This window comes from Aedes aegypti, unplaced genomic scaffold, assembly GCF_002204515.2.
Source record: "Aedes aegypti strain LVP_AGWG unplaced genomic scaffold, AaegL5.0 Primary Assembly AGWG_AaegL5_hic_scaff_1391_PBJ_arrow, whole genome shotgun sequence".
Classification (NCBI taxonomy): Eukaryota; Metazoa; Arthropoda; class Insecta; order Diptera; family Culicidae; genus Aedes; species Aedes aegypti.
In genome coordinates, this window is record NW_018734824.1 from 8,707 (window position 1) to 36,065 (window position 27,359).

A 27,359-nucleotide genomic window follows, 5' to 3' on the forward strand; every position below is an offset into this window, starting at 1 on the left:
TCATTTAATTTCTATAAGCAAATTCAATCCGAAAAAAAAACTATTTGTCATTGCTTTCGTTTTTAATTAACACAAAAACAGACTTATGAAATAGAATTTTTAGCAGTTTCTTCTTTCTATCTATATATCTATCTTCTATCTTCTTAAACATAAACAAAAATGAAATGGTGTTTCTATGTCACGAAATGGCTTGAGAACGAGTCAACGGACTTACCCTATTTTTTCGTAATTAAATTTGTGAAGTGTTTGAGCGTAGAAAAAGTTCGAATAGGTTTTATAATAGTCAGAAAAACGGGAGAAATTAACCCGTCATTTTGTATGGAAAATTGCATGCCATTTTTCAACAGCCTACTTGATTGTAAGGCAAAATATGGCGAGACCACTAGTTTTTAAATAAAATCTGAAATCCATTTTTGAAATTTAGTAAGTCATCATCTTGCCATTTGATCCGCCATGTTAGGAAAATCTTAAACCATTAAAAAGCATTGTCGAAGATATGAACTATCTACGTCGTATTGTTTACAAAATGTTGGAACTAATGTCCAAAAAGCTGATCAATATTACCCCAGATTATGGTACTCATTCTTTTGATATAATGTTTCACCTTACATAGGTACAAAGCGTTGTTATTCAATTACTTACTTTTTTCTTACCATATTCCAACTGGCACTAAACCACTGATACTATTCGCAGGCTTTTTGGATATGCATACTCTACGGACCAAATGTGTACTTCATCTATCTGGGTCGAATCCTGGCCGGGAGCGGAGGAGGCGGAATCCTACGAGCAATCCCCCTGTACATCGCCGATATCGCTCACTGCAAACTGCGAGGAATGCTCGGATCAGTATTGGTCATTTCACTCAACGTCGGAATTCTGTTGGGATTTGTGCTGGGAAACTCATTGTCGTACTTTACCGTGCCCATCGTGATGCTCGTGGCGCCAATCCTGTTTGTTGTTAGCACCTGCTTTCTTCCGGAAACGCCCTACTGTTTGTTGAAACAAAACCGAATCGAAAAAGCCGAACTATCTTTGATGTTTTACCGGGGAGTTGATGGCCATTTCCAGAAGACCGATGACTTTAGGAAAGAATTTGAGCAGCTGAAAAAACTGTCGTTAGTGGCGAAAGACCCTTTCGAGCATAAGCTGAACTGGCGAGATTTCTGTAAGGAATTAAAGATTCTTACATGGATGTAGTCAAGGAGGGGGGGGGGGGGGGCAGATGAACCATTGCTATATTTCCTAATATATTTATTTCCTTTGATTATTTAAGGAATTACTTCTTAAGATGTATATATATTTTTAATTCTTTATTAGTATCATTCCAAACATTACATTTATTTCTTATATCTACGTGTTCTGTGATAGAAAACACTTTTATAAAAATTTGGTAAAACTAACTTTATCATTTTTGACATTTTGTTAACAACATATTGCAATAGAAGATTGCAACGATTTTTGACTAAAATTATTATTATACTTTTTTTTTTAGACATTTGTTCCAATTTTCCATCATTGGATATTTTATGTTACTCATTGGTATTATACCAGGGAGAAAGCTTGAGAATCATTTTCAAAATTTTATTTTGAATCCTTTGCAGAGCATTCTCAACGATTAAAGTTTCGAGAGCATTATCGATACCGTCGATGGGGGTGACAATGGTTCTAGGGGGTGAGATTGGGTCAAAACGGAAAAATATGTTTCATGAAATATTTCAGCTAATAATGCTGATATCACTAAAATTTATAATTCATATGTTAAAGAACATATTATTACACAAAACTAATCACAATTTACATTTTTAGAAATAGTAGTTTCTGTTTAATATATCAACAAACTGGTATGTTGATACTGGGGAATATTTACAACATTAAATTTCTCCTCTGCAAAGTATCACGCATGTACTTTAACCTCTATTGTTGTGAGGCGATCAGCCTTGATAATGGTTTTTCGAAGTGAAATGATCCTCAACTCTACTTGACTGAGGTTGATAATAGAATGAATCGTTTATTCAAAGTTTCGTTTAACATTAGGTCCTACTGGAGGTAGCTGGATATCATTTGCATGTATTCGTGTGAGCGATCGATAACGATCGGTATCGAGAAAGAAAGAGAGAGAATGAATGCACATGTGGAGAAGGCAGTTTCAAGGCTGAAGGCACTTGGTGATAACTTACCGACTGTGCTTTGAGAAATTGAAATATGAGTATGACACATTATTGTCATGTCAGATTTGTCGAAACGGTTGGTGGTCATCGTCCTGCTTATGCGTACATTGCATGTGTCGCCTAAGCAGTTCGATGCTATGGGAACGTTTTGACTTTCGCGGTAGGTACCACTGGTGTGGTCCTTCTAGAAACTATGGTTGCTATGCGGGATTGGATGACATGTGGAATACAGATGCCACAGTTGTAATAGTAGAACGTTGCAAGTCTTTTCAATACACTTCACTCGTATTACCTGGAATCTTTTCGATTTTTCCACAAAAATTTCATTTTTCTGTACAGTGTCTAAAACATTAAAAATGGGGGTGAGATTGAGTCATGCAAGAACGATTGTGAATGGAATCAAAACTCAACATTTTTATCGTTTTACGGTGCTGTGTGTACTCATTCATCATTAGGATGTGTGTATTCTTTCTAAATACAGCATCGCTGAAGTCTACTTGAGGCCGTGCATCGAATAACAATGCAACGCATTTTGACAACTTCTCAAATCAGCAAATGTTTTTCAAGCGCAGCAACATCGTAAAATTTTATCAAATGTTTTTTTTATATATTATTATTTATTAGTATTTTAATATTAACATCTCACGAAAATATCACACTTAAAAAATATTACGGATCACAGTGAAATTTCACCGTAATCTCAACAGCTGAAGGTTCGGTGAAAAATCACCGAACAATCCGTAAAATCTTTGAACGCAATCATAAAGAAAAACATGGCAAAATGGTTTGACCGGGATTCGAACTCCCGACCTACCGATCAGGAAGCAGGCTTGCTACCACTAAGCTAGCTTTCACTGCTTGTTAGTGGTGTGCAAAAACTGAAATAAAAGGAAGTTCATGCCTGCCAGAGCGGATGTCACACGATTTTACAGAAGTTCGGTAAAAATAATGCTGTTACCGAACTGTTCGTTAATATTTCACAGGGTTGCAGTACAATTGTTTTCACGGATTTTTTCCGATAAAATAAGAGATTTCACGGATTTTCTCCGGTAAATTCATTGTTTTCACGGATTTTGTCGGTAAAATAGTAGATTTTTCATGAAAATCTGTATTTTTGTTGTTTACAGTTCATATATGGTGATTTATTTCACAGGATACTGCGATTTATTTTAAGTGTGTACACATGAGTTGGATCGCTGAAATACCGGGATAATGACGTTAACAACTGCCTAAAATCTTTTGAACACCCAAAATTGCAAAATTTTATTTTCAAATGACGATAACAGCTGATGTTTTATACACCTATTAATGATGATAACAACTCCACTACATGGTTCATCCAGTTGACCATTACGATAAACGAAAAAACTCTTTTGAATTTGGATCCAGATTTCAAATAAGTTTCAGTCATAACTGCTATATATAGCATATACACTACCCACCATAAGTATGGAATCACGTATTGCAACACTCATACTGAATATTGCAGCACCTTGGAAAGTTTAGCATCACCTGAAATGAATATTATCTCTGTGATTCTAAGGTGCTAGATCAACATATTTTTGAGGTAATTTTCACCAACACGTCTTACAGCCCCTGCATTTTTTTTATTTTAGTTGAAAAAACTTGTATCGCTGGATTTTGGGTGATGCTAAACTTAAAAGTGCTGCAATACTCTGTATTGCAAAGATTCCTTAGCCGTGTGGTAAGAGTCCGCGGCTACAAAGCAAGCCATACTAAAGGTGTCTGGACTCGATTCCTGGTCAATCCAGGTTCTTTTCGTAATTCAAATTTCCTTGACTTCACTTGATCGTACCTGCCACATGATATACGTATGCGAAAATTGCTTCTTTGGCAAAGAAAGCTCTCAGTTAATAACTGTGGAAGTGCTCATAAGAACACTAAGCTGAGTAGCCGGCTATGTCCCAGTGAGGACGTTAATTCCAAGAAGAAGAAAATGTCAATATGAAGTTTTTGAATGTTTGTGAATATTATGACAGAAATTATGTTTTTTTAATTCAATTTTAGTTGACATTCCTAGCCGAATTATTTAACAAATTTTCCTGGAAATTCTTCTTAAACATTTTCATGTATGTTTTATCTCCAGAATTATCTATCATTAATCACTTATACTTGGACAAATATATTGAATGTTTCGTCGAGTAATCTGTGAATAAATCCTTAAGGAAATTTATAGCTGAAGTAGTTTTTAAACCAAAGTGGAGACAGGATAGATTTTCAGATTTTGTTCATGGAAGAAACCCGGGACTAATTATCGGAAAAAATATAGAGAAATTTCTAAATCCTAAAAAATATCTGATTGAATTTCTAGAGACAGTTTGAAGGAGCTCATGAACAAATTGTTAAATCTTGTAACAAATCTGTTGATTTAAAAAAAAAACACATTAGAAGAATCGCTGGTGCTATTTAAAGGAAAAATAAATAAATAAAGGACAAAAACCCAGGAGAAACAATAATATAACTTGCTGAAGTAATTTTTGAACAACTTTCTCGGATTGTTTTTGAGTATTTTCATGGAAGTGTTTTAAAGAATAACTGAACGAATTTGACTAAAAATTTTGTAGGTTTAAATTTTTAAGATTTTTTTTTTCAAGGAAATATGTTTTTAAATACTGTTAGAAGAATTTGGGAATAAATTGATTTTTAAAGGAATCAAAACAATTTAGGAAGCACTTGCAGAATTTTCTGTGAAAAAAGGCAGATATCTCTGCGGCGAGTTTCTTGGAGAAATTGATTGGAACATTTTCCCGATTGAATCATTTGCTTGTGAGAGCTCTTGAAAAATATTATCAGTCTACCCATTACTCTTTCTTTCCGTGTCGATTCTGGAGATATTTCTGATGCAACTCATTGAATTTATTATACTATTTCTTGGAGAAATCTTCAGATATTCTAAGAAATCCTTAACAATGCAAAAGAAGAGGGAGCAAAAACATTTTTTTTAAGAATTTCTAAGGTATTCTCTGTCAGAATCCTTTAAGAGATTTTTGTAGCAAGCTGAAAGAATTTTTTTGAGAAACATCTAGGTGTAGTCAAAAAGCTTAATAAAAGTCCAAGGAAAATCTCTTGGATTAAGCGATTAGTTTGGACGTTTTTTTTTTTTGTAGGAATCCCAGGGGGAACTCAGCGAAAACCAATTAAAGAGTTTTTGGAAAAAGCACTGAAAAAGAGTAGAAATAATTTATGGAGAAATGCACTTGAAAGTTATCAGAGGAATCTCTTGAAAGCATGTGGTTGAATACTCCGGAAAGCTCGTGAAAGGCGAGGGATGTTCCTTGTGAAATCTTGAAGTTTTTTTTTTTAATTCATACACTTTTATTGAATATCTTCTGTACTGAAAATTCAAGCTTAAACATATCGGTGATGTGGAACGATATGAGACAAAATCATTAATAAATAAAATTCCTTAAAATCCTTGCAAACCATGAAATTTGTGAAAATCTTCATTTTTGCGACCACCATTACTTCCATAAAATAAGATTTTGCTAGGCCCCCTCCAGAAAAAAATCCTAGCTCCAATGACGAAAAAACACGTGTCAATTGTACAAATGAAAATTAAAACTACGAAAAGAAACCACGTGTGAGTGAGAGATAACTTGCTTCTATCTTCAACTCTTTATCTATCACACTCAAACTTTTGTTCATAGTAGGGTAATTCGGATTGGCGCATTATCCAACCATGTAATACGCCTCATTTTATTTTCAAGGGACTGAGACTTCATTTTCACGTAAATATTATTACAAACCTTATATATCCGCGAAAAAAATTGCTTTGACAATTCCCAAACGTCACAATACTAATATTTGCTTTCGTTATTCATTATTTTATATCACACACTAATGTCTAGAAAACAATTAGAGGGTTTTCTTCAAGTACAATTGAATTTTAGTATTTGAAAAATTATTTCTTTGTTAAATTGTTATAAAATGTATTTTATTCACAGAAAGATCAAAATAATACTAATTTTGTGTATCCAAAGCCTTATTTTCGCATCTTAGGAAACTAATTGGCAGAGTACTAAGCGATATAGGATTTTTTCTCCATACAAATGTATCACATGATATTTCGATATATCGACATTTTAAATCAATATATCGGTGGTATCGAGACATTTATTCGATAATCGTATCGAATCAAATATCGATACCTCGGAATATCGGAACGAGTCTAATATAGACCTCCACTTTTGAACTAATATCTGATATCGTATGCGACTGGGCTCTTTTGTTAAACTGAATTAGATAACATTGTAGAGAAAAACCTTTCGTAACCTCTAAAGTACAAGGTCCTCTGTACAAATGTTAAGGTTTTTTATCATAAGTTTAAATGTATGCCACTTCCTTCAAGTTGTTATAGGCAGCATCCATAAGTTACGTAACATTTTTTGGACTATGTTTGACTCCCCATTAGGGCTGTTCAAAATTTAAAAATGTTTGAAAATCCAATCTCCCATGTCTTCCCAACCATGTTTACCATGCAAATAGTGTTCTGTAAAATTTTCAGCTTTCTAGGTGGTGATTTTAAGGTGACACAAAGAAGAAGAAGGTTTATATGGAAATTACTATGGAGAAATTTAGAAAAATGTTCCAAACACATCATGAGTTTGTTTGCCATAATTTTGCCTCATATGGGATTAGGGGCTGTCCATTAATTACGTAAGACAATTTTCAGGGTTTTTCAACCCCCCCTCCCCTCCTGGTAAGATTTTTTGTATGAAAATGAAAAATAAATTGTATGCAAGTAAGAAATCGCAGACCCCCCCTCCCCCCATAAACCCTTACGTAATTAATGGATCGCCCCTTAGAGCCCTGCAAACATCTACAAAAATCCCAAATAAAGTTTGCTCAAAAGGGATTTGTTCCTTCAGCAACATCCTTCATTAAGACTTGAAGAATGAGTATTCACTATGGGATGACAAGTTTGTACTTACATTACAATACATTACGTTTGGAACATTTTTCAAAATTTCTCCATAGTAATTATAATATCGTATTATAATAATATAAACCTACTTCTTCTTTGGGCCACCTTTAAATCACCACCTAGAAAGCTGAAAATTTCACAGAACACTATTTTCATGATATAGATAGTAAGAAAGATATGGGAGATTGGATTTTTAAACATTTCTAAAATTTGAATCACCCTACTCCCTATCCATCATGTTTGTGATAGTAATCATATTCAATGAAGATTGGGAAGTGACATTTTAAGATGTATTTTTTCAAGGCGGTGTCCAAGAAGAAATATCACCACCAATGAAAATTTATTTCCATCAACGGGTCGATTGTGGGATTCGTACTAGAGTTTGCTAATTTGTTACCATATGCAGTATTGCAACTGTTCAAAAAATAAAACTCAAAAACAAATAATATTAATTAAAATCTCCTCATTCCTCATTCAATGTTTGTAAGAAAATTGAATGACATGTTTGTGAAAGCAAATCAAGTGGGTCATGGATTTGAATGAAACAGATGCATTCGAAAGTTGTTTTCGTTTTAGGTACATAAAAAAGAATGAGGGTGTTTTTCCCGAACCAATGTTGGTTGGTATTCGGTTTCGCTTCCAAATATAATAGTGTAATAAAAATATGATCAAAAATGATTATCATTGCATAACATTATTATTTGCCAAAATCAAAATGTTTTTACGTTACCATTAGGTTTGATGTAGCCAAGTCCGCGGCTACAAAGCAAAGTCATGCTGATGGTAACTGGGTTCTATTCCTGGTCGGCCCAGGATCGTTTTGTAATAGAAATTTCCATGACTTTCCTGGGCATAGAGTATCATTGTAACTGCTACACGATATACGAATGCGGCAATGGCAACTTTGGCAAAGAAAGCTCTCAGTTAATAACTGTGAAAGTGCTCATAAGAATAAGCTGAGAAGCAGGCTCTGTCCCAGTGAGAACGTAATGCCAAGAAGAAAAAGAAGATGAAGGATTACTAACGTAACGCCAATCGTGATTGATTTAAGTACTTCCTACAAACCTGAATAATTCTCTAGGAGTAGCTCGCGCAATACCTCTTAAGCTCCTTTAGAATTTTTGAAAAAAATCTTTTCGTTCTTGATCTTACATTCCCCTGGAAGAGTCTGCTTCTCAGCTTAGTACTTTCACAATTCTTAGCAAAATTTCGCTCTCCAATATAGCCACATTTGTTTTCCTATATTGCATCGATATTATGGCGATACTATACGCACAGAGAAATAAAAAAAAATAATTACAGAAAGATGTTTAAATCAACCGAGAATCAAATCTAGACATCTTCAGCTAGGATGATTCTATTCCGATTAGTCACGATTTTTCTACAAGTCAGTATCAAAAATATCCATTGGGCCAAAACAGAAGCCGGCGTGTGTTAATACTCAGTTACCCTGCTACAATACTTTCCAACTTTCAAGCATACATTGGATCGTTAACCGAATATCTCATTTGGTGGTAAAACCCAATAAAACCGGAAAATTGGGGCAAGCTTTAAAAGCTTTTCACTATTTGCTTGGCCAAGACGATAAATACAACCACCCTCTTCTACACATATTTTTAATTAATCGACTTCCACTATACCTAAGCATGCCCTAAGAATCAGAAGGATCGTTGTACATAGAAAAAAATCAAAACAGATCCTGCAGACTAGTAAACGTTGATAACTTTTGTTTGCATCTTTTTTGTGCTGCAGTTGTTTTGACTCGCCAGGATTGGGAAGTACCTACGAGGACCGGTTTCACAATCTGGTTGATGTTTTTTTTCGCTCATGGACCAAAACAAGATAATTTGGTGGGAGCGAGACTTTTAAGCCTCGGAGTGAATGCTTCGCAAGCATTGCCGAACTTCGCCAAATGCTCATATTTATGCCATTTTAATGCGAGCGAATATTTGATAGTGGCTACAAAACAAATATGTTTTTGTTTTGAAAGCGAAGAGCCGAACGGCTTGTCGCAACAAAAAAAAAACCTACCTCAAGACTTGTTTTGGAATGCACCACGCTTTTGCAGGAATTGTTGTGTCTCACAAAGGTCAAGGGGCAAAAGCGCGATACTGACCTATCAGAATGTAAGGCGCAATTGATCAGCATAAGGCGGGTACACTTACACTCAGGGTCAATTTTATATTCAGGAAGGACAAATAGTATTTTGTTTTCGATATTTCTAACATTTAAAAAATTGAAGAAACAAATTCATTTTGTTTCATTCATTCTCGAATAGAAGGTAAAGTGGAAAATATCCCTGACACCCAGAAATCGCATGAAAGTTCACGTTACAACTCGTTTATTCATACTAATTACATCAAACTCGCTAAACACCGTGGATAAACTCGTCAGATTGATGAGTTTCCTCGCATAAAACACTTCTTTTCTGAGTTCATTTGTACATTTTGTTTCGTCCCGTACACACGTACAAAGTAAGTCGAATCAATCCGTAGTAGCTGTCAAATCATCATTTGCTATCATAAGTTAAGTCGCATAAGATCACAGGTTAGTTCGGTAGAATATTTATACACTCGCATTGTTTGTTATTATTCATCACATAATATATGCACGCATATCACCTCCACTTTTGTACGTAGAAGGCCGTTTCGCAACATCTTATAAGTAAAATTTTGCACATATAGAGCCTCCAGGTGATTTCGTTATACGTACATTTTGGTTGTCTGGGATGTACTTTACGTATATTACAATAGGGCGATTCAAATTTTTTTATATGTTTTAAAATCCAATCTCCCATATGCTCCATACCATTCTTACCATAAAGATAGTGTTCTGTGAAATTTTCAGCTATATAGGTGGTGATTTAAAGGTGGCCCAAAGACAATGTAGGTTTATATAGAAATTACTATGGAGAAATTTCGAGATATGTTCCAACCACGCTAGTACTGTAATGTAAGTAGAAACTTATCATCCCATATTGAAAATATATTCTTCAAACCTTAATGAAGGATATTGCTGAGGAAACAAATCCCTTTTGAGCTAATTTTGTTAGGGATTTTTGTTCATGTTTGCCGGGCTACAATCCCATATTAAGCTAAATAATAGCAAACAATGGATATCTCTTCTGCTATCCGTTGGATTAAATAAAATAAATAAATAAATAAATAATTTCTTGTTCTCAAATATCCAGAAACCATATAATGGATTTAATGATTATCAGAACCCCTAATCTCCCATCATATCAATACATGTATATATTTATTTTTTTCTTTCTGCCATGGCGTTCCAAATGCGATACACCCAGCTTGCTAAACTTTTCTTTTGATCTTTCACAGATATGAACAGAGAACTATTGACGATTTTTTTAAAAGTAAATGGATTCAAGTGACAGTTTGATCGAGTTGTACGTCTAATAGATGAGCAAACATAACTTATTAAATAATGACTAGCTTTTTGATGCCCATTCAATTAGTATGGAGTGAAATAAGCAAAAAAAAACTTGAGGGCTGATTTTCTTATATGTAGTGTTTTGTCACCTTTTTACTTAAAGACACTTCATTTGTTAATGAAAAATCAAGTAAATTTTCAACCCATGAGATATAAAATTACTGAGTTCTGTTTGATCTTTCGACCTTGACGCTTGCTTTTGCCGGAGCGAGCGACGAGGGCAGGATCAAACATGTCGCGCGTCGATCTCGTAAGTGAAAAAGTGGCGTGATCGGGGAGTTCGGTTGGAGTAAGTTAAAAAGTGCCGCGATCGGTTCGTTCTTTTTGATCTTTCGACGACCTTGACGCTTGCTCCTGGGCAGTGCGTCAAGAAAGCCCGAGCTGTCGTCCGTGTTTTTTTTCGGGTCGCGCGCCTATTTTTTTTTTTTTCTGAGTGCTAAGCAAACGAGTGAAGCTGAAAGTGGATTGTGGCTGCTCAGTCAAGGATAACGGATCAATTGGTGAGCTCGTTTCATGCTACTATTTCTAATCTATAAAATATGTATGACTGCACATTTCATCGTTACAATGGTGGGATGTAAATATGATGTTTCAACAAACTATGGATGGTTCGTCACTGTGAGTGTCGACACAAACTCTGATTCATGATTTATTTATGTTTAACATTTTTTTTTTTCAGAACACCCCTTACATACCTTTATTTTTGTAATTAAAAAAACTTTGAATGGTTCGACACTACAAGTGTAGACTTGCGAAAGGTTCACTTTATTCAACAAACTTTGGATGGTTCGCCACTGTAAGTGTCGGCATAAGAATAAGAGTGTTCTATGATGTCCCAACCAATTGAGTCTTTTGTTTCTTTTCAAATGAGTAAAATATAATAACACATGCTTTCGTACTGACAGCTGTAGGAATGTTACATTTAGGTATTTGTTCAACAAACTTTGAATGGTTCGTCACCTCAAGTGTCGGCATAATTTTCCTCTACATAGAAATTATATGAACAATTATATTTACGTATAAGCATGTATATATCTCACAAATCATTGTTTATCATGGTCTAATCGCTTATCAAAGTGAATCCTTTGACCCAACGATCCTCCCCATTAACAAACATCCCTCCCAGTAACCTTTGTGGAGATGCAGAGGCAAACACGGTCTCCAAATAGCAAAGGTTACACACTAACATTCCTTCCCTCAATCCCACCTGACTGCAAGGACGTGGCCGGCGCCGTTATTGACCTTGTATAAATAGAGGCACTGAATTATGCACACTGAAGAAGATTATGGCCAATCCCAGCTGAACTTCTAGTTGATTCTTTGTGCATTTTCACTGACTTCGGTCAATCACGGAATAGCAACCATTGATATGTGTAGTCAGTCTAAGCTAACCCATGAGATATAAAATTACTGCCTTTAGCATGGTCCTAATGAATAGCTGTGCGCTTCCCGAGCAGAATAGGATAACTGGATGATATCAAAAAGATAACATCTTTTATTATCGCTGTTATCATTTTGATATTATGGTTAAATATTTCCGTATATTGTTGGACCACCCTAATATCACTTAATGTTAAAATGCAGTTCTCACTATATGTAACAATTTTGCAGAAAACAGTTTTGTTCTTAAAAAAACATCTTCATAGTCAAAATATTGTTTTCCTCCTAATCTTGCGCTCTAGCCCAATGTGGAGTGGTAAGAGTCCGTGACTACAAAGCACAGCCATGCTGAAGGTGTCTGAGTTCGATTCCCGGTCGGTCCAGGATCTTTTCGTAATGGAAATTTCTTGACTTCCCTTGGCATAAAGTATTATCGTACCTGCCACACGATATACGAATGCGAAAATGGCAACTTTGGCAAAGAAAGCCCTCAGTTAATAACTGTGGAAGTGCTCTTAAGAACACTAAGCTGAGAATCAGAGCAGAGAATGCATGTTGTTTTGAATGAGCTCTGTATATAAGTTTGTGTAAAATTCATAAAAATCGATCACATGTTTGTATTTTTGGTCACTATGTTTACATTATTGGCTTGAAAATCGGGAACATTTATATGGTTCCAAGTTATTTCAAGTAACTACCTCTCGTCGCAGAGTATTTGAGTAGCATGACAAGTATAAGTAAAAACGGTTTCGATCAGCTTTCAAATGTTGTTGGCTCTCCTCCTTTTATTCAACTTGTTTTTTGAGGCAAATTCGAATGCCATTCTCACATATGTTTTGCAAGTCATTGAAGAATTTGTCGAAAAATTAATCCTAAACGAGTTGCTTTTATAAGTGATCTGATATACCTAAATGTGATTAACATCCATGCATCTGCTTAAGTGTTTCCAGTATACGTTTAAAACTAAACACCGGCATATTGACGTCTACAAACTACTCGATGATATGCGCTTCTAAGTCAAGTTTAGACAAAACATATCATACGAAAAAAAAACTCCACCAGATATGTGTGCATCCCCCAGCTGTCATTATAGTATATTTTTAGAACGGGCAGGTAGCTTCCCAAACTGCTCTACTGCGTTTTATATTCATCAAGATTGAAAATGTTCCATCTACATCATCGGACAGCCAAACGACTGGATCAAGCGATATTGTGTGCTTGCTATTCTCAAACCCCGCTTTCCTCAAACTTTACCCATTATGATTGTTTGATCGTGCTGCTCCTAACCCTTGGCGTGGGGCTTCCCGCTTCTTGGCATTGAACTTGCAAGTAGACACATTTAAGCAAATCATTGCATTGTTGTTCCTACATCTACACCTAGGTATGTGAATCGCAACCAACGAGGCAAAAGTGCTCGATTTCGCGGCCGGATTATCGCGAGAGCTGTGTTTATAGTGGCATTCGCGTTCAGATAAGCGCGCGGATATTAGTTAACATCAGTGTGAATGCTAAAGCAGTGCATCAACGTATGATCTAAGCTTCTAATCAGCGCAGTGAGAGTTCTTGTTACGATTGAAATTCCTCACGTTCACGATTCGAATGCTTTTTTCTTTCAATGCCCTTGATAGCATAGTAGTAGCTACATAAGATAAATACGTTTGCGATTTTCGATGGGCCATAAAACTATTTCTCAATATGAAGCTGCTCAATTCTTTTGTTTGATTTAGAACAGTGGTGATCAATCTGCGCGTTCTGTATCCAAGAATGCAGCCCACGAAGCTCTTTTCAATAAATGTAGATTCATGAATAGTTTCTAAAAATTAATCCATCATTTTATCAATATTGAAAACATCAATTTGAAATAAGTATAACAATTCATTGTTTTAAGAATACTTATATCCTTCTTGCATTGCATGATGTAATGAAGAATGTTCCTCGATTATTGTTCTCTTACTAAAGAAAGTAGGTATCATGCCTGGAAATTTGTTTGAAGTTTTTTATTTTTTTTTTATTAGTATCATTCCAAACATTACCTTCATTATTTCTCATATCTAGGCGTTCTGTGTTATTAGAAAACACTATCATACTAATTTGTTAAAACAAATTTAAGATTTTATAAACATTTTTTTAACAACATATTACCATTCATTTGCCGTAGCTGTTCAGATTTTTACAGGCGAGTTGATTTCACCTGCTTATAAGAGAAAAAAAATAACGTTTTCAATTTCTCAACCAAACTTAACCTAAACATATAACGCATCAATCGAGGCAATAGAAGATTGCAACGATTTTTCCTGAAATTATTGATGATTTTATTTGACATTTGTGCCAATGTTTCAACATTGGATATTCTATGTAACTCATTGGTACTATACCAGGGAGGAAGCCTCAGAATCATTTTCAAAATTTTATTTTGAATTCTCTGCAGAACTTTTTTCCTGGTATTACAACAGCTAGTCCATATTGCTACAGCATGCAACATGGCTGGCCCGAAAATTTGTTTCAATATCAAAAGCTTGTTCTTAAGACGAAGTTTTGATTTTCTATTAATGAGGGGATAGAGACATTTTACATGTTTATTACTTTTGGCAACATGTCTACTTGAAGGTTTCAAAATAAGAGCTTTTGGTTTATGTGGGAATATTATTAGTTGAGTTTTGGAAGCATTAGGAGAAATCTTCCATTTTTGCAAGTATGAAGAGAAAATATCCAAACTTTTTTGCAACCGACTACAGATGACACGCAGGCTCCGCCTTTCGGCAGAGAGGCCTGTGTCATCCGCAAACAAAGTTTTTTAACATCCCTGAGGTAACCAAGGTAAGTCATAAGCGAAAATATTGTATAGTATTGGTCTTATGCGGCCCGCAATATGCTGCAGCTTGAGCACCACTGACCTAGAACGATAATATCTTGTTCAAAATGCTTCATTTCCCCGTTCTCTACCTAGTGGAATGTGTGACGACAGATCGTAACAAAAACACGATTAGGTGTCAGCGCGGTTGTTGATACAAGTGCAACAGTGGAACGGAATTCTCGTTCGAGTATTATCACTAACAAGGTAAAGCAGTAAAAAAATAGCCGGACGGTTTATTGAGCATCATTATGGCCATTGTTAGAAAAGTACGCCATTCGCGAAGTGATAACTTCAGATAAATTGTCGGAAAGTTCAAAGTATGGACACCTATTAAAGATAAATTACGCCGATTTTCGATTTCAAAACAGACCCGTTATCACAATGCGCTAATAAATGATGCAAGATTCCGCAAAAAATGGGATAGAGGAATCTAACTGTTTTTTTTTTTGTCAAACACAAACATTCTATGTCGGTAACCGTCTCCATCAATTTGCTTCTGTTTTACTTTGAAAAAAAGCAAAACTATTCCAATAAATCAATTCTGTTCATGCAAAGATGACAAAAATGAATAGTCGACTCTCCACATCTCGATGTTCTACATCTCGATCTCTCCTTATGTCGATGATTTCCTCGGTCCCTTCATTCTGCATATAATTTTTCTCTCCATATCTCGATATCTCCATATCTCGCTGTGATTTTGTTGATTTTTCGTTCCCGATTTTCTCTCCGTATGTCGATAAGCACTTTATCAAAGGATACTAGACCAGATTTTCGTGCTTAAAGCCTGATTTGCTGCTGAACAGGAATCGCTAAAGAAATTTCTCGCCGATTCCTTGCAGAAATTTTCTACAGCGACTCCCGTTTAAACTGACATCTCTTTTCAACTGCGTACTGCGATCAGAAAAAAGCGCTTGCTTGATCGATTCCTTGCAGGAATTTCCCATGCATCAAGATAGGCCAAGAAATTACTTGTCAGCAGCGAGAAGCATGAAATGATGTCTGCTTGTTTATTGTTATTCTTATTTTCCTAACAGCGGATCGGTATTAAATCTAGTATTCATTAAAAATATGTTCTATGTTTCGATCTCTCCCTATCTCGATGGTTCCTTCGATATCGAGATGTGGAGAGGCGACTGTGTAAATTATTTGGGATAAAAAGTTCGAAGTTTATTTTAAATACTGCTTTAGGCGTTCACGTTTAACTATTCCATATTTTGGTAAATTTCACTTCTAAATTGTGTGTATATGTTATTAAAACATAATTTCTGCCAGAGTAAAAGTGTTTCGGTCTCAGAATAGATATGCCACTTACTCGATACGAACTTTTACCCAGCAATGGAATACTCTAGGTCATTGTTGTAATACAGTGGATCTCCTTGAGTATGATTCAGATTTCTTAGCCACCATTCTTTCGTTTGCTCGATATGCAGTAGGTAATGTTGATTGCAAAAAGACACCGAGTGCACCGCGTGGATCAGCATTGTAGTTTGAGCTTCCATCTTCCTATTCGCAATCGATTAATTCCCCTCTGCCTACTATGCAGTGCCTAGCCTGTTGAAAGGTGCTATCTGCAATAGCTGGTCAACAAAATGGTAAAGAGCTTCATTTCTTGTCACCGTATACAACACACATTTCTTGTACACCGAAACAAATTCTTACATATCACTTGAGCAATCGTTTAAAACAATCAGATTTTGTAAACATTTTATACTTCACTGGAAGCTGATTTAAGGGAATAATTCATTCCGCATCGTGATTTCAATATGAATAACATATCGCGTAACTTCTCAAAAGTACCGACTGAAAATTGAGCAGCTCTCTTTATGTACTTTCTCTCAATAACTGGGGCATATTAATATCTTCTGCTGCGTTCAATAGCAAAAACTTCCCAAAAGCTTTAGTATTTAACTGTTATCATCGAAAGAGAGTGAGAGAGGAGGGTTCTCAATATTACATAGCATGGTTAAAAGAAATAAGGTATTTTATTCCAAAAAATGACATTTGATAGTGACGTCATTTCTATCGCAAACCAGAACGAATACAAGAGAAAGCAAGGCCTACTCTCTTTTACTGTCTTTCTAGCCTCATGCTTGACGATAGGAATGACGACACATGTTTTCTTTGAAAACCGTTGTTTACACGTGGGAATAGCCTACTTTGTTGTGTATACCGTGGTTATATAGGCTCTTTAGTAAAGTTCAGCGAGAGTTACTCATTTTTCTCTATCCCCTCTTCAGGTCGTCCGAATATCACTTGGATCCCTCAGAGAGGGGTAGAGGTTACAAAAAGTGCATTTTCATCCATGGAAAAGGGTAGGGGTAGGGCTTGAAATAATCATTTAAAATGGGTTACATGCATGCCCTGATTCGCTATTCGTCACACCGTAACGCACATGCGTTAGTGCCTATGCACGAAAAATCGCTAAAAGGTAAAGCCTGGTATCCACATCCTAAGTAGAGCGGTCAAGTACAATTTGTTGCTTATTACCAAAGTAATTTTGGCAGCTGATCCAGAATGAGCATAAAGTCACTTTTACTTGTGGAATAGTGACAGCTCCATTTGATTGTACGGCAGGCGTTACCGATGTTACGAATCAGCTCTACTTGTCAACTGGATACAGCTCAAGTAATTTGGACAGCTGAAGTATTTCTTGGCCATTACTTGTCCTATCCTTTAGCACAGTACTTACGAAGTGGATACTACGCAAAACCCAAAAAAATTTGCATGGCGAAATGCATCTAACGAATTATTTCTCAACTATTTTCGAAAAATAATTGGTACCAGCTCACAGTGATTTTTTTTTGCCGATTTTGTGATCGTAATAGAATATCGCCTAAACCGTTGGTTTAGCGAAAAATATTGTTCAGGGAAGTTTGATTTGTAAAAGCGCTTCTTTTGATACTAGCGGCCAGGTGATTAAATCACCTAAAAGTGAGATAAAAAAATATTTTTTTATCTGTTGAAGGTAGACGGTTGGTGTCTTCAGCAAAGTTGTAGCACATGTTAATTCAAGACACTTTGTCGAAGACTTGGGTGAAACGTTATGACATAAACAAAAATAAAAAAAGAAAAATATTTCCATGCTAAATGAAGTCTGTAGGTGAGGGAGTAAATAAAAAAATAATGAAAATTACCATAATCAACATGTTCATATGAAATAACGTAATGAAAACGATTAAAATGTCGTGAAACCGCAATTAAATGCATTTTTATGGTTTAACTAGTTATAACATAACAATCAATAGACCACTTCTGGCCAAAAAGTTTTTAGTGTCAATTGAAAGTCATAAAACAGCCCTTTCAAAATCACAAATCGCCAAGTGCGTCAAGCCAATTATTTAAAAATAACTATTTACCATAAGAGATAGCAAGTTGCAATTTTCAGCAAAAACATGTAGTTTTGGTAGTTGAACAACTTTGTAGAGGCACAAAAATGTCAAAAATGTTATAAAAAAATTATAAAAAATTTGATTTTTAAGGGTCAGAAAAATGACATAGCTTGTAATGTATAAGAGATAGAAATTTGTTGTCTTCGACAAAGTGTCTTGAATTAACATGTGCTACAACTTTGCTGGAGACACCAACCGTCTACCTTCAACAGATAAAAATATATTTTTTTATCTCACTTTTAGGCCGCTAGTATCAAAAGAAGCGCTTTTACAAATCAAGAAACTTCCCTGAACAAACTTTCAAACAAAGTTTTGCGCGGCTTAGAGTCTTGTCCTGCATTATCGGGTCAATTTTATCGTTCTCTTGGATTAAATAGTTATGGGACCACATTCAGCGTTGAGGCAATTTGATTATTCTGTTCGTAATTCGGCCAAACGTCATTCGGCCAAACGACCCCGAATGGCATTCGGCCAAACGGTGTTCGTCCAAATGGCCGGACACCAGTTTAATGCACCTAAGAGCACACTTCAAGACCGCATAAAACCTTCGAGCTGGCAAGAAATGGTCAGGAACTACAAAAGCGGGCGATTCCCGGAAACATTCTCACCCGAATACGAGCAACCGCTAGCGCAACCTAGACTTATATGGCGCTAACCAACAAGAAGTTTAAGGAAGTGAGCAATAATATCGCTAATATGCTTCATACGATGTACATCATGCAAAGATTGAACCCACAAGGCATATACTGACATACGAAGCACCCCTTGGCCTTTCTGTGGGTTTGGTGTAAATCTTGACGGTGCAAATCATAGTTTCCAAGCATAAAGGACACATTTTAGTGCATACGATTTTTGGTACATGATGTAACCCACCAGAAATAGAATTGTACAGTTTTATATTGTTTCTCATGTTAGTTTTTACTTAAAATATTGATATTATTTTAGACTGTACATCAACAAACGGTAAATTAATGTAGATTTTGAAATATCTTCAAAAACAAAAAGTGTCCGGGCATAGAGGACTTCCCCCTCATAAGAACACTAAGCTGAGAAGCAGGCTCTGTCCCAGTGAGGACGTTATGCCAAGAAGATCATATTTAAACATTAACCCCTCTACCGGCAGCTTCATTTTTTACCGCTTAAAAAAATATTCAAATCGCGATTTGCCACCATTCTTTCGCAAGTTCTTGAAAAACTCTTCTAGTTCAGAATGTGTGTCGATATTGATCATTGGTCATCTAGATCCGGAGATATTCCAAAATTCCTTGGGGACCAACGCGTAGCCATAACTCACATAATCTCTCAGGCTACAGAATTTTTATCGTGTTCGGATATTCCACTCCTCGGAATGATACATTAATGCGAGTATGTTGTGAACAATGAAGCAATTTGGTGCAGCCGTCTTTGAGTAATGAGCATTTATGTTTCTGGTACCACGCTGGACAAATAAAGATCTTGAAAACTTAAAAAACCTCATATCGTAGTTTTCAGATTTCTCCCAAGAATACTGAACCGATTTGTATGATTTTTCAGGGTAGCTCCTTATTAACCTGGTATTGTATAGTACACATTTTATTTTTGGATGAATTGACCAAAAACAAAAATGGGCGCCAAAGACATTTTATATGGAGAATATCGGTCCCCCAAGGAACATCAAAATATCTTCAAAACTAAATCACCAATTATTAATATCGACACGGATTCTCAACTAGAAGAGTTTTTTGAGATCTTGTGAAAAAATGGTGCAGAAATTCAAGAAACAAAAAAAATCGGCGATTTGAATATTTTTTAGCGGTAAAAAATGAAGCTGCCGGTAGAGGGGTAATTATAAAAATGGAACCAAAACTTTGACACTTTCGATCACGTTTGACGTTCACTTTGTCGACAACAATGCCACAGGGCTTTTAGTTTTTCACACTGGGATTGTTTCTGTTCGACATTTCGGAAGGAACACGGAAAGCAAAATATACCCAAAATTTGCGTTTAAAACCAAAGGGTGTGACAAAATTTCAAAATCGTAAAGCATTTGTTTTTTGGACTTAAACTAACAAAAATCATTTAAAAATTGAATAAACTTGTGCTTTTGGCCTAAACTTAAGCATTTGGTACTAAAACTGGGACAGGGCTTTAGGACATTATTGCAAGGATATAGAAGGAAATTGAAAAAAATCTTGCTCTATATCAGAAATGTGAATTCCTCTGATGACATGCGTTGGTTTATAGTTCAATCTGGCTGAACAAAATTACAGTTTTACATGTTCTTCCAAAGAAAATGTGTGATCTAAGATGAATGAAAGATGAAGAAAGCTTATGATTATTTGAGTCCTTTGGTATAAAAAACTCAATTTGGAAAAAATAGCACTTGGTGCGGTTTAGCAGAACCCCGAATACGTATCCCTATAAGATTTTCAAATCACACTATGTCTGTTATTGAATAATATAAATCCATATTATGTTTATGAACAGATTACGAAAATAGTGACATTAATGACAATTTTACTGAACAAATTGACTTTGGTGACTTTTTGTGCAAAATTGCAAGTGACTTTTTAGCGACCAGGTCGAAAATAGTGACCAGGTCGAAAATAGTGACCAAGTCACTAAACGTAACTCACTACCAGCCCTGCGATTCCTTCCAGCAAAGTTTTAAGGATTCCTCCTGAAATTCATCAAAAATATCTTCATAGTTTCTGCAAGGAAAACCTCCAAGAATTTATAAGAACATTTTTATAAGAGTATCATTTTAATAAAATGTTAGAATCCAAGAAAAAAAACTCAAATGATGTCATAAGATACCGAAGATTTATTCTAGGGGGATCTTCTTACGTGTGTAATTGGAGAAATCTCAGTAGTAATACCTGAAGAAAGTATTCGCTAGATCCGTGGTAGAATCTTTGAAATAATTCCTTGAAATAATTCCTGTTTGAATGTTTTAAGAAGTCCTGGGAAAAAAAAAAAATTCAGGAGATATCCAGGATTTATCTTCCCGAAAGAACTGGTATTTTTAGGAAACGTATTATATCAAATAGAATCCCAGATAGTATTCCTGGAGAAAAAGCTATGGTAGTACCTAGACAATTCTACCCCATATCCTCGAAGGCCATTAACTACACCATTTCCCCGAATGACATAACCCCGAATGGGAAATTATGGAATTTATGGTCAAAGTACATTACGCAAAATGTCGATCGGGGTTTTGGTTAGCGTTGGGCATATTTGACCAGAAAATCGATGTTACTAAATCGATTTGAATTCGATATGTCGAATCAATTCACCGATTAATCGAAACAATTGAATCGATGTGTTTGAATCAATTCGATTTCAAGCTTATATGAAAAGGTGCAAAAACAAGCTCTCAAATAAAACGAAATTCAATTATTGAATTCCAGTTCATAACTAGGTTCATAGTTCATAAACTCATTAACAATTCTCATCAAATTCATCCTTTTGAATCAAAACAAAAAATCGAATGAAGAAAATCGATTTCACTCGATTTGAATGCTCCTAACATCGATTCAAAAATCGATTAATCGGAACGAAAAAAATCGATGTTCGGAACATCGATTCAAAATCGCCCATCGCTAGTTTTGGTATGTAAAAATGTAAAATTTCTATAGCAATACTTGGGTGGTGTTTTTAGTGATCGATCCAGGTTGAATCGTTGGAAATTTTCCCGGTTAAAATCTTTCGATAATAAATAGTGGTATTTTTCAAGAATTTCCAATTATTGTAAATTTTTAGAGAATTTCAAGTGGCTTCAACTTTATAAATTAATTCTTGAACGGGTTCTCAAATATGCTCTCGAGCGTTCTTCATGAGCCTCAGGTTGGATTCCATCAAGAAATCCAAGAAAAGTAGCAGAAAAGAGATTGTTGGAGGAATCCTTGAAGGAGTTTAATGAGCTATTCGTGACAAAATCCCCAGAAAGTAATCAGGACCAATTTTGAGGAATTACGGAAGGCATAATGAGTAAAATATAAAGGGTGGTTCATGGACGGGTTCGAAAGGAATGCGTAAACAAAGTTCTTGAAAAAATGCTTGATAGAAAACTTTTGAGTTCCATAACATTTTTTCGTCAAATTCCTCGTGTCTGGTTTAATCTTTAGCACGAGTTGATTATTTCGTGGGCTCCAACACTCTTCAAGAAGATGATATACCCAATCCAAACATTAGAAGACTTTTCGTAGTAAAGATGTCGGTTTCCGTCGTCTAAAGGAAGGGGCAACGCTCCAGATCGCCCCGGAATCCTACACAGCCGTTTAAGACTCTAAAATGTAGCCGAAAAAGCTTTGATCCGATTCAATTCATCTAATGTGTACGGAATACTTAGCCCCAACGTCATCGCTATGATTAAAAATTAAAACTAAGTTTTATTTATATATATTTTTTGTTTATACTATATCGGTCATGCGACTCAAAGGAAAAGGGAGTTTATAGAAGATTTTTGTAAATGATAGAAATTAATAGTGGATAGGCGTCGCAAGGAGCGATAGATTGAAAAATTGAGTAGGCCATTTTTAAAGTCAGTAAGCATCGAAGCGTCCTGTATTCTACCTAGCTTCTCTACTGGAGAAGGGTTGGCTCAAAGGTTTGAGCTTTGCTACCAACACAGGTACGAATACCGGACGCTTCGATGCTTACTGAGTTCAAATGGTTTGCTCAATTTTTCACCACCTAATAAAATTTCAATCTTTCGCTCCCTTGCCGCCTTTGCACTTTTGATTTCTATCATTTGAAAAAATCTTCTATAGACTCTCTTTTCCTTTGAGTCGCATGACTGATATAGCCATAAACAAAAATGATATAGAACAATCACGCTCGATACCTTTCTCCGTTGTTTTTTTATCCAATTCACATTGACAGGCTCAAGCGCTCTTAGGCATTACGGCGCCGGATTCTATTGATTTAATTTACAAAATCATATTTGCTTCTTAGGAAACAAGATTGGATTTTGAGAACTGAAAAACGCGTGGTTTGGTCGAGGTTAATGACTACAAATAATTTTTGGAAGGGATGGGAATTTTGGATTTCTCGTTGATCTCCAACAGCAGCACATTGTAGTGGCATAATTGTTGCTGAAAAACGCAGAGTAGACATGACGACAACCTGTGACGGTACAAACAAACATCATGTTATCAAACAATATTGTTGATTTACTTCAAAAATTCGTAAACAAGCTGAAAGTCCAGTCTTCCCAACAAATCTCTAATTTCTTCTTTGTCTGGTTTTCGTCGAGCCCTGAGGGATGTACATAGATGTACATCTGGTAATTCCATATTCGGGACAGCACCAGACAACATGGTTCATGTATTCGTATCCTGATCCACAACCACAACCACATATGATTAAAACTAAGTCTAACGCAAAAAAAGCAGTTAAACTTTGGTAAGGCCCCTTATTGGTTGAGCTGGGCGCAATGGACATGTTGTACGACTTACGTGTAAGCTTTAGCTAAGAGGGTGGCTAAATATTCTGTTTTTAATCTGTTGCTGATAGTTCCCCTTACAACATAAATTTATTAGTTTCTTAAGTTAATTAAACCTTATCAATTTCTTAATTTGTATCATCTACAGTTAACATCATCTCGCTAGCGCAGGGAACGGCCATCGGATGGTTGTCGCCGTTTCTGCCGCTACTTGTTTCCGCTAACGCTCCCCTGGAGGCCGGCCCTGTGACGGATATTCAAGCTACGTGGATCGCTTCGCTGCTCTGCGTAGGTGCCATCTTTGGGACGGTTATTTTCGGATGGTCAGCGGACAAATTCGGGCGGAAATTTTCCTTGTGCATGGCAGCCATTCCACTGCTCGGATTCTGGGCATGCGTTGCTTTCGGTGGATACGTGGAACTATTGTACCTTGGACGGGTGCTAGCTGGTTTGGGCGCTGCCGGAGTATTCCTACTTGTACCGCTATACATTACTGAAATTGCGGAAGATAGGTAAGTTAGAAATGTGTTAACTTTGCACAATACCCTTATAATTGTTTCATTATCTTACATTCTTTACCACATAAGGGTTACCACTTAAGCCTTCTCCGAAATAAGATTCATTCGTTAACCGTCACTCAGTTAGTTAAGTCAAGTTTAATATCCGAAGTCCGGTAACCTATTGCAGAGTCAATAATATGTCCATTACAAAATGATCCTTGTATCAATCTCCAGGCTTAAAAATGCATTTCAATTATCTGTTAAGGTGATGGGCACACAACTTTGCTGAAAACCTTGAAATAGAAAAAATAAAAACACTTAAACCTATTTTCGATGGGTCACCCTCAGCAATTATTGTGAAATGCTCTAAAACGGTCAATTGAAGATGAATCGAAGCCAACCTTCAAATTTTCAAGAGCACGGATCTGGAGAACCAAACATCCGTTTGAGCTGAAAACCTAATCGATTGGTCACCACCAGCTAGTGCCCAATCGATTAGGTTTTCAGCTCAAACGGAAGTTTGGTTCTCCAGATCCGGCTCTTGAAAATTTGAAGTTTGGCTTCGATTTCATCTTCACCTTAAGGCGAAGATGAATCGAAGCAAAACATTTTCAAATTTTTCAAGAGTACAATTCTGAAGAACTGAATACCCGTTTGAGTTGAAAGCTTAATAGATTGGTTACCACCAGCAAGTCACCAATCAATAAATTTTCAGCCTCAACGGATGTTTGGCTCTCCAGATTTTTTGCTTTTGAAAATTTGAAGTTTGGCTTCGATTTATCTTCACCTAAAGAGGAAACAAAAACTTTTGTTGTGAAATCAGCCTTAAATTTTCTGATCTTCCACTTCGTTGAACAAACTATACCGGTATTCCCAAAAATAAAAAAAGTTTTGATGATCTTGTTTTACAAAGGTCCACCCTTATTTTAACTTAACGGTATTAATATGTTAATTAATCTATTTAAAGTTAGTGTTTTCAATGGCTATCCCTCAAAGAAGCGTAACTATAAAATTTCGTCTATCTTTCTATTCAAAACTCCCACAAGAAGATACAAAATACTAAAAACAACCAACTCTGAACTAAATTGTGATGGATATTCTTCTGATAATCACGGCCAATAAAAATCCGTTTAAATATCTCAGATTTCCTTTGATTAGTAGACATATACAATCAAAAAAGCGTAACTTTAAAACGGGTACTACGATTTTGTTTTAAATTTTTCCCAGACACGCAACCTTGCTATATAAAACGCACGACGACCATTTCTCATTTTTTTTTCGTATGAACCCTTCTATTCACTTCGTATTTACACCAAATAGAAAAAAAAAAAACAACAATTCCTTAATTTTTTTCTAATCTCATAATTTATTTTTGAAAGCAATTTATTACTATCACATCAATCACAATTTTGTTGAGATAACCTATAACGTATCTATTCTAAGTAAGCTAATGAAGAAAACTTCAAACTAATAGAAACATCGCGTTTTACGCTTAACTAATCCGTCACTTACTCATCACTCTCCACATACATGTGTTTACATATTTCATCATGTTATGCTTATAGGTGACATAACCTCCTGATGGCACTCGATCTTGCAATTCCTCTCTCATTCATTCCTCAAACATTCAGCCACATTTCAGTTCTTGCTCTTTTCTCATTGCGAGCGTAATCTCTTCGATGCTCTTGCCTCGCGTTTCCGGAATGAACAGTGCATTGAAGAACATTCCGAACGTACAACATCCGGCAAAGGTCCACATGCAGCCATGCATTCCCAACACCTCGACCATAACCGGGAAGTACTTGATCACAATGAAGCTTACTACCCAGAGGAACGTGGTGCACATAGATCCTCCGAAACTTCGCAGTTTCTGGGGCAAGATCTCCGAAAGGATCACGAAGGTTAGCGGCAGAATTCCGCACGAGGCGATGAAAATTACGAATGATAAACTAGCGACTGGAATCCAGTTGATCGCACTGACATCGTATCCCGAGCCTTTGAGGTAGGCATGAACTCCCATGGCAGCTAGACCTATGGCTGAACCGAATGCCGTCACGATGTACAGTCCCTGATGGATTGGATAAGAAAAAATATAAAATCATTTGATAGATTGGTTAAAGGTCACTGCCAAAATAAAGTGGCCACATGCATGAAATAACGTAAATTCATGAAAATCTTAAGTCTTAACGGGAATATTCTTTTGGTTAAATGTTTGTCCTTCATAGAAAAGTAATATTATTGATGATATAGCAAACAAAACCTGCGGATGAAATGTCGTTTATTTTTTCAAATCATAAAATAACTTAAAGCTCTGTCAAATTGAGAGCCCACTAGGTGTTTATGTCACTTTCTTTTTCCACAGTCTCTACAGGTCTTGCTCTTCTTCAGCGGTTTTCAGAGCACTTGATGCTTAGTTTGTCTATGCAAAAACCAACATTTTTTCCACAATAAAATCTGTTTTGCTGTGCATCACAGATAACACATGTTAAATATGTATGAAGAACAAAATTTTAGCGATAAAATTTCAAGTTGCGGCATATGATCATTGAAATTTGCGTAATCGCAAGTAAGTGTTCACTTTATTTTGGCGGTGACTGTATGAGACAATTACCTTTCGCTGGAAACGATCAACTACCAGCGTGGAAACGTAAGATCCGGCGATTTGGATAACTCCACAATGATGGCGGCCACATTGGGATCCAGGTCCGAACCGGATTCTGCGAAAATGTTTGCGGTGTAGTTTATGAGCGCAAAACATCCAGAGAACTGATTCAGTGTAACCAGAACCATTCCGATGAGTATAGCCTTTTTGGTAGAAAATGGCGCTGAAACGCAAGGAAATTGTTATTACCGATATGGATACTTTTATTGAAAATGTGTGTTCATTATTACCAAAATCAGCCAACTTGATAGACGAATCTTCGCTAGAGTCCTTTCCGTTTGGATGAACCTGGTTGATCATGGTGGTCATTTCACTTTTCAGCATTTCCACATGTTCCGGAGAGGTCGTGTAGCTACGAAGATACTTCAGCGAACATTCAGCAGCTTCGAGTTTGTTACACCGAATCAAATGCTGTGGCGTTTCGGGAAAGTGTAAATAAACACAGTAGGAAAACGATCGGCAATATCATGAGAATGTACGACGTGATGTGATAGGATAAATAGCTTCCGACGACGAAGGATACCAACGTGCCCATGTTAATGAACAGGATGAAAAATGACCCTAGAGAGCCTCTTATACTGTAAAGATC

General features: G+C 36.1%; 1 protein-coding gene and 1 pseudogene across 1 annotated transcript; one reads left to right on the forward strand and one right to left on the reverse strand.

The window, feature by feature from the left end:
- Positions 1 to 618: 618 nt before the first annotated feature.
- On the forward strand, positions 619 to 24,147 carry LOC110680437 (solute carrier family 2, facilitated glucose transporter member 8-like). Its single transcript, XM_021856235.1, has 2 exons — positions 619 to 1,165; positions 23,757 to 24,147. The coding sequence occupies exons 1-2, from the start codon at positions 835 to 837 to the stop codon at positions 24,122 to 24,124; spliced, it is 699 nt and encodes a 232-aa protein (XP_021711927.1). The 5' UTR covers positions 619 to 834; the 3' UTR covers positions 24,125 to 24,147.
- A 1,588-nt stretch (positions 24,148 to 25,735) lies between these two features.
- Positions 25,736 to 27,344, reverse strand: LOC110680438 (annotated as a pseudogene).
- Positions 27,345 to 27,359: the final 15 nt, after the last annotated feature.

Excerpts from the sequence above, each read along its gene's own strand:
- LOC110680437 (XM_021856235.1), top strand. The coding sequence starts at position 835 with ATGCTCGGATCAGTATTGGTCATTTCACTCAACGTCGGAATTCTGTTG. Across the intron at positions 1,166-23,756 it reads GCTGAACTGGCGAGATTTCT|TTAACATCATCTCGCTAGCG; the intron begins GTAAGGAATTAA and ends TATCATCTACAG.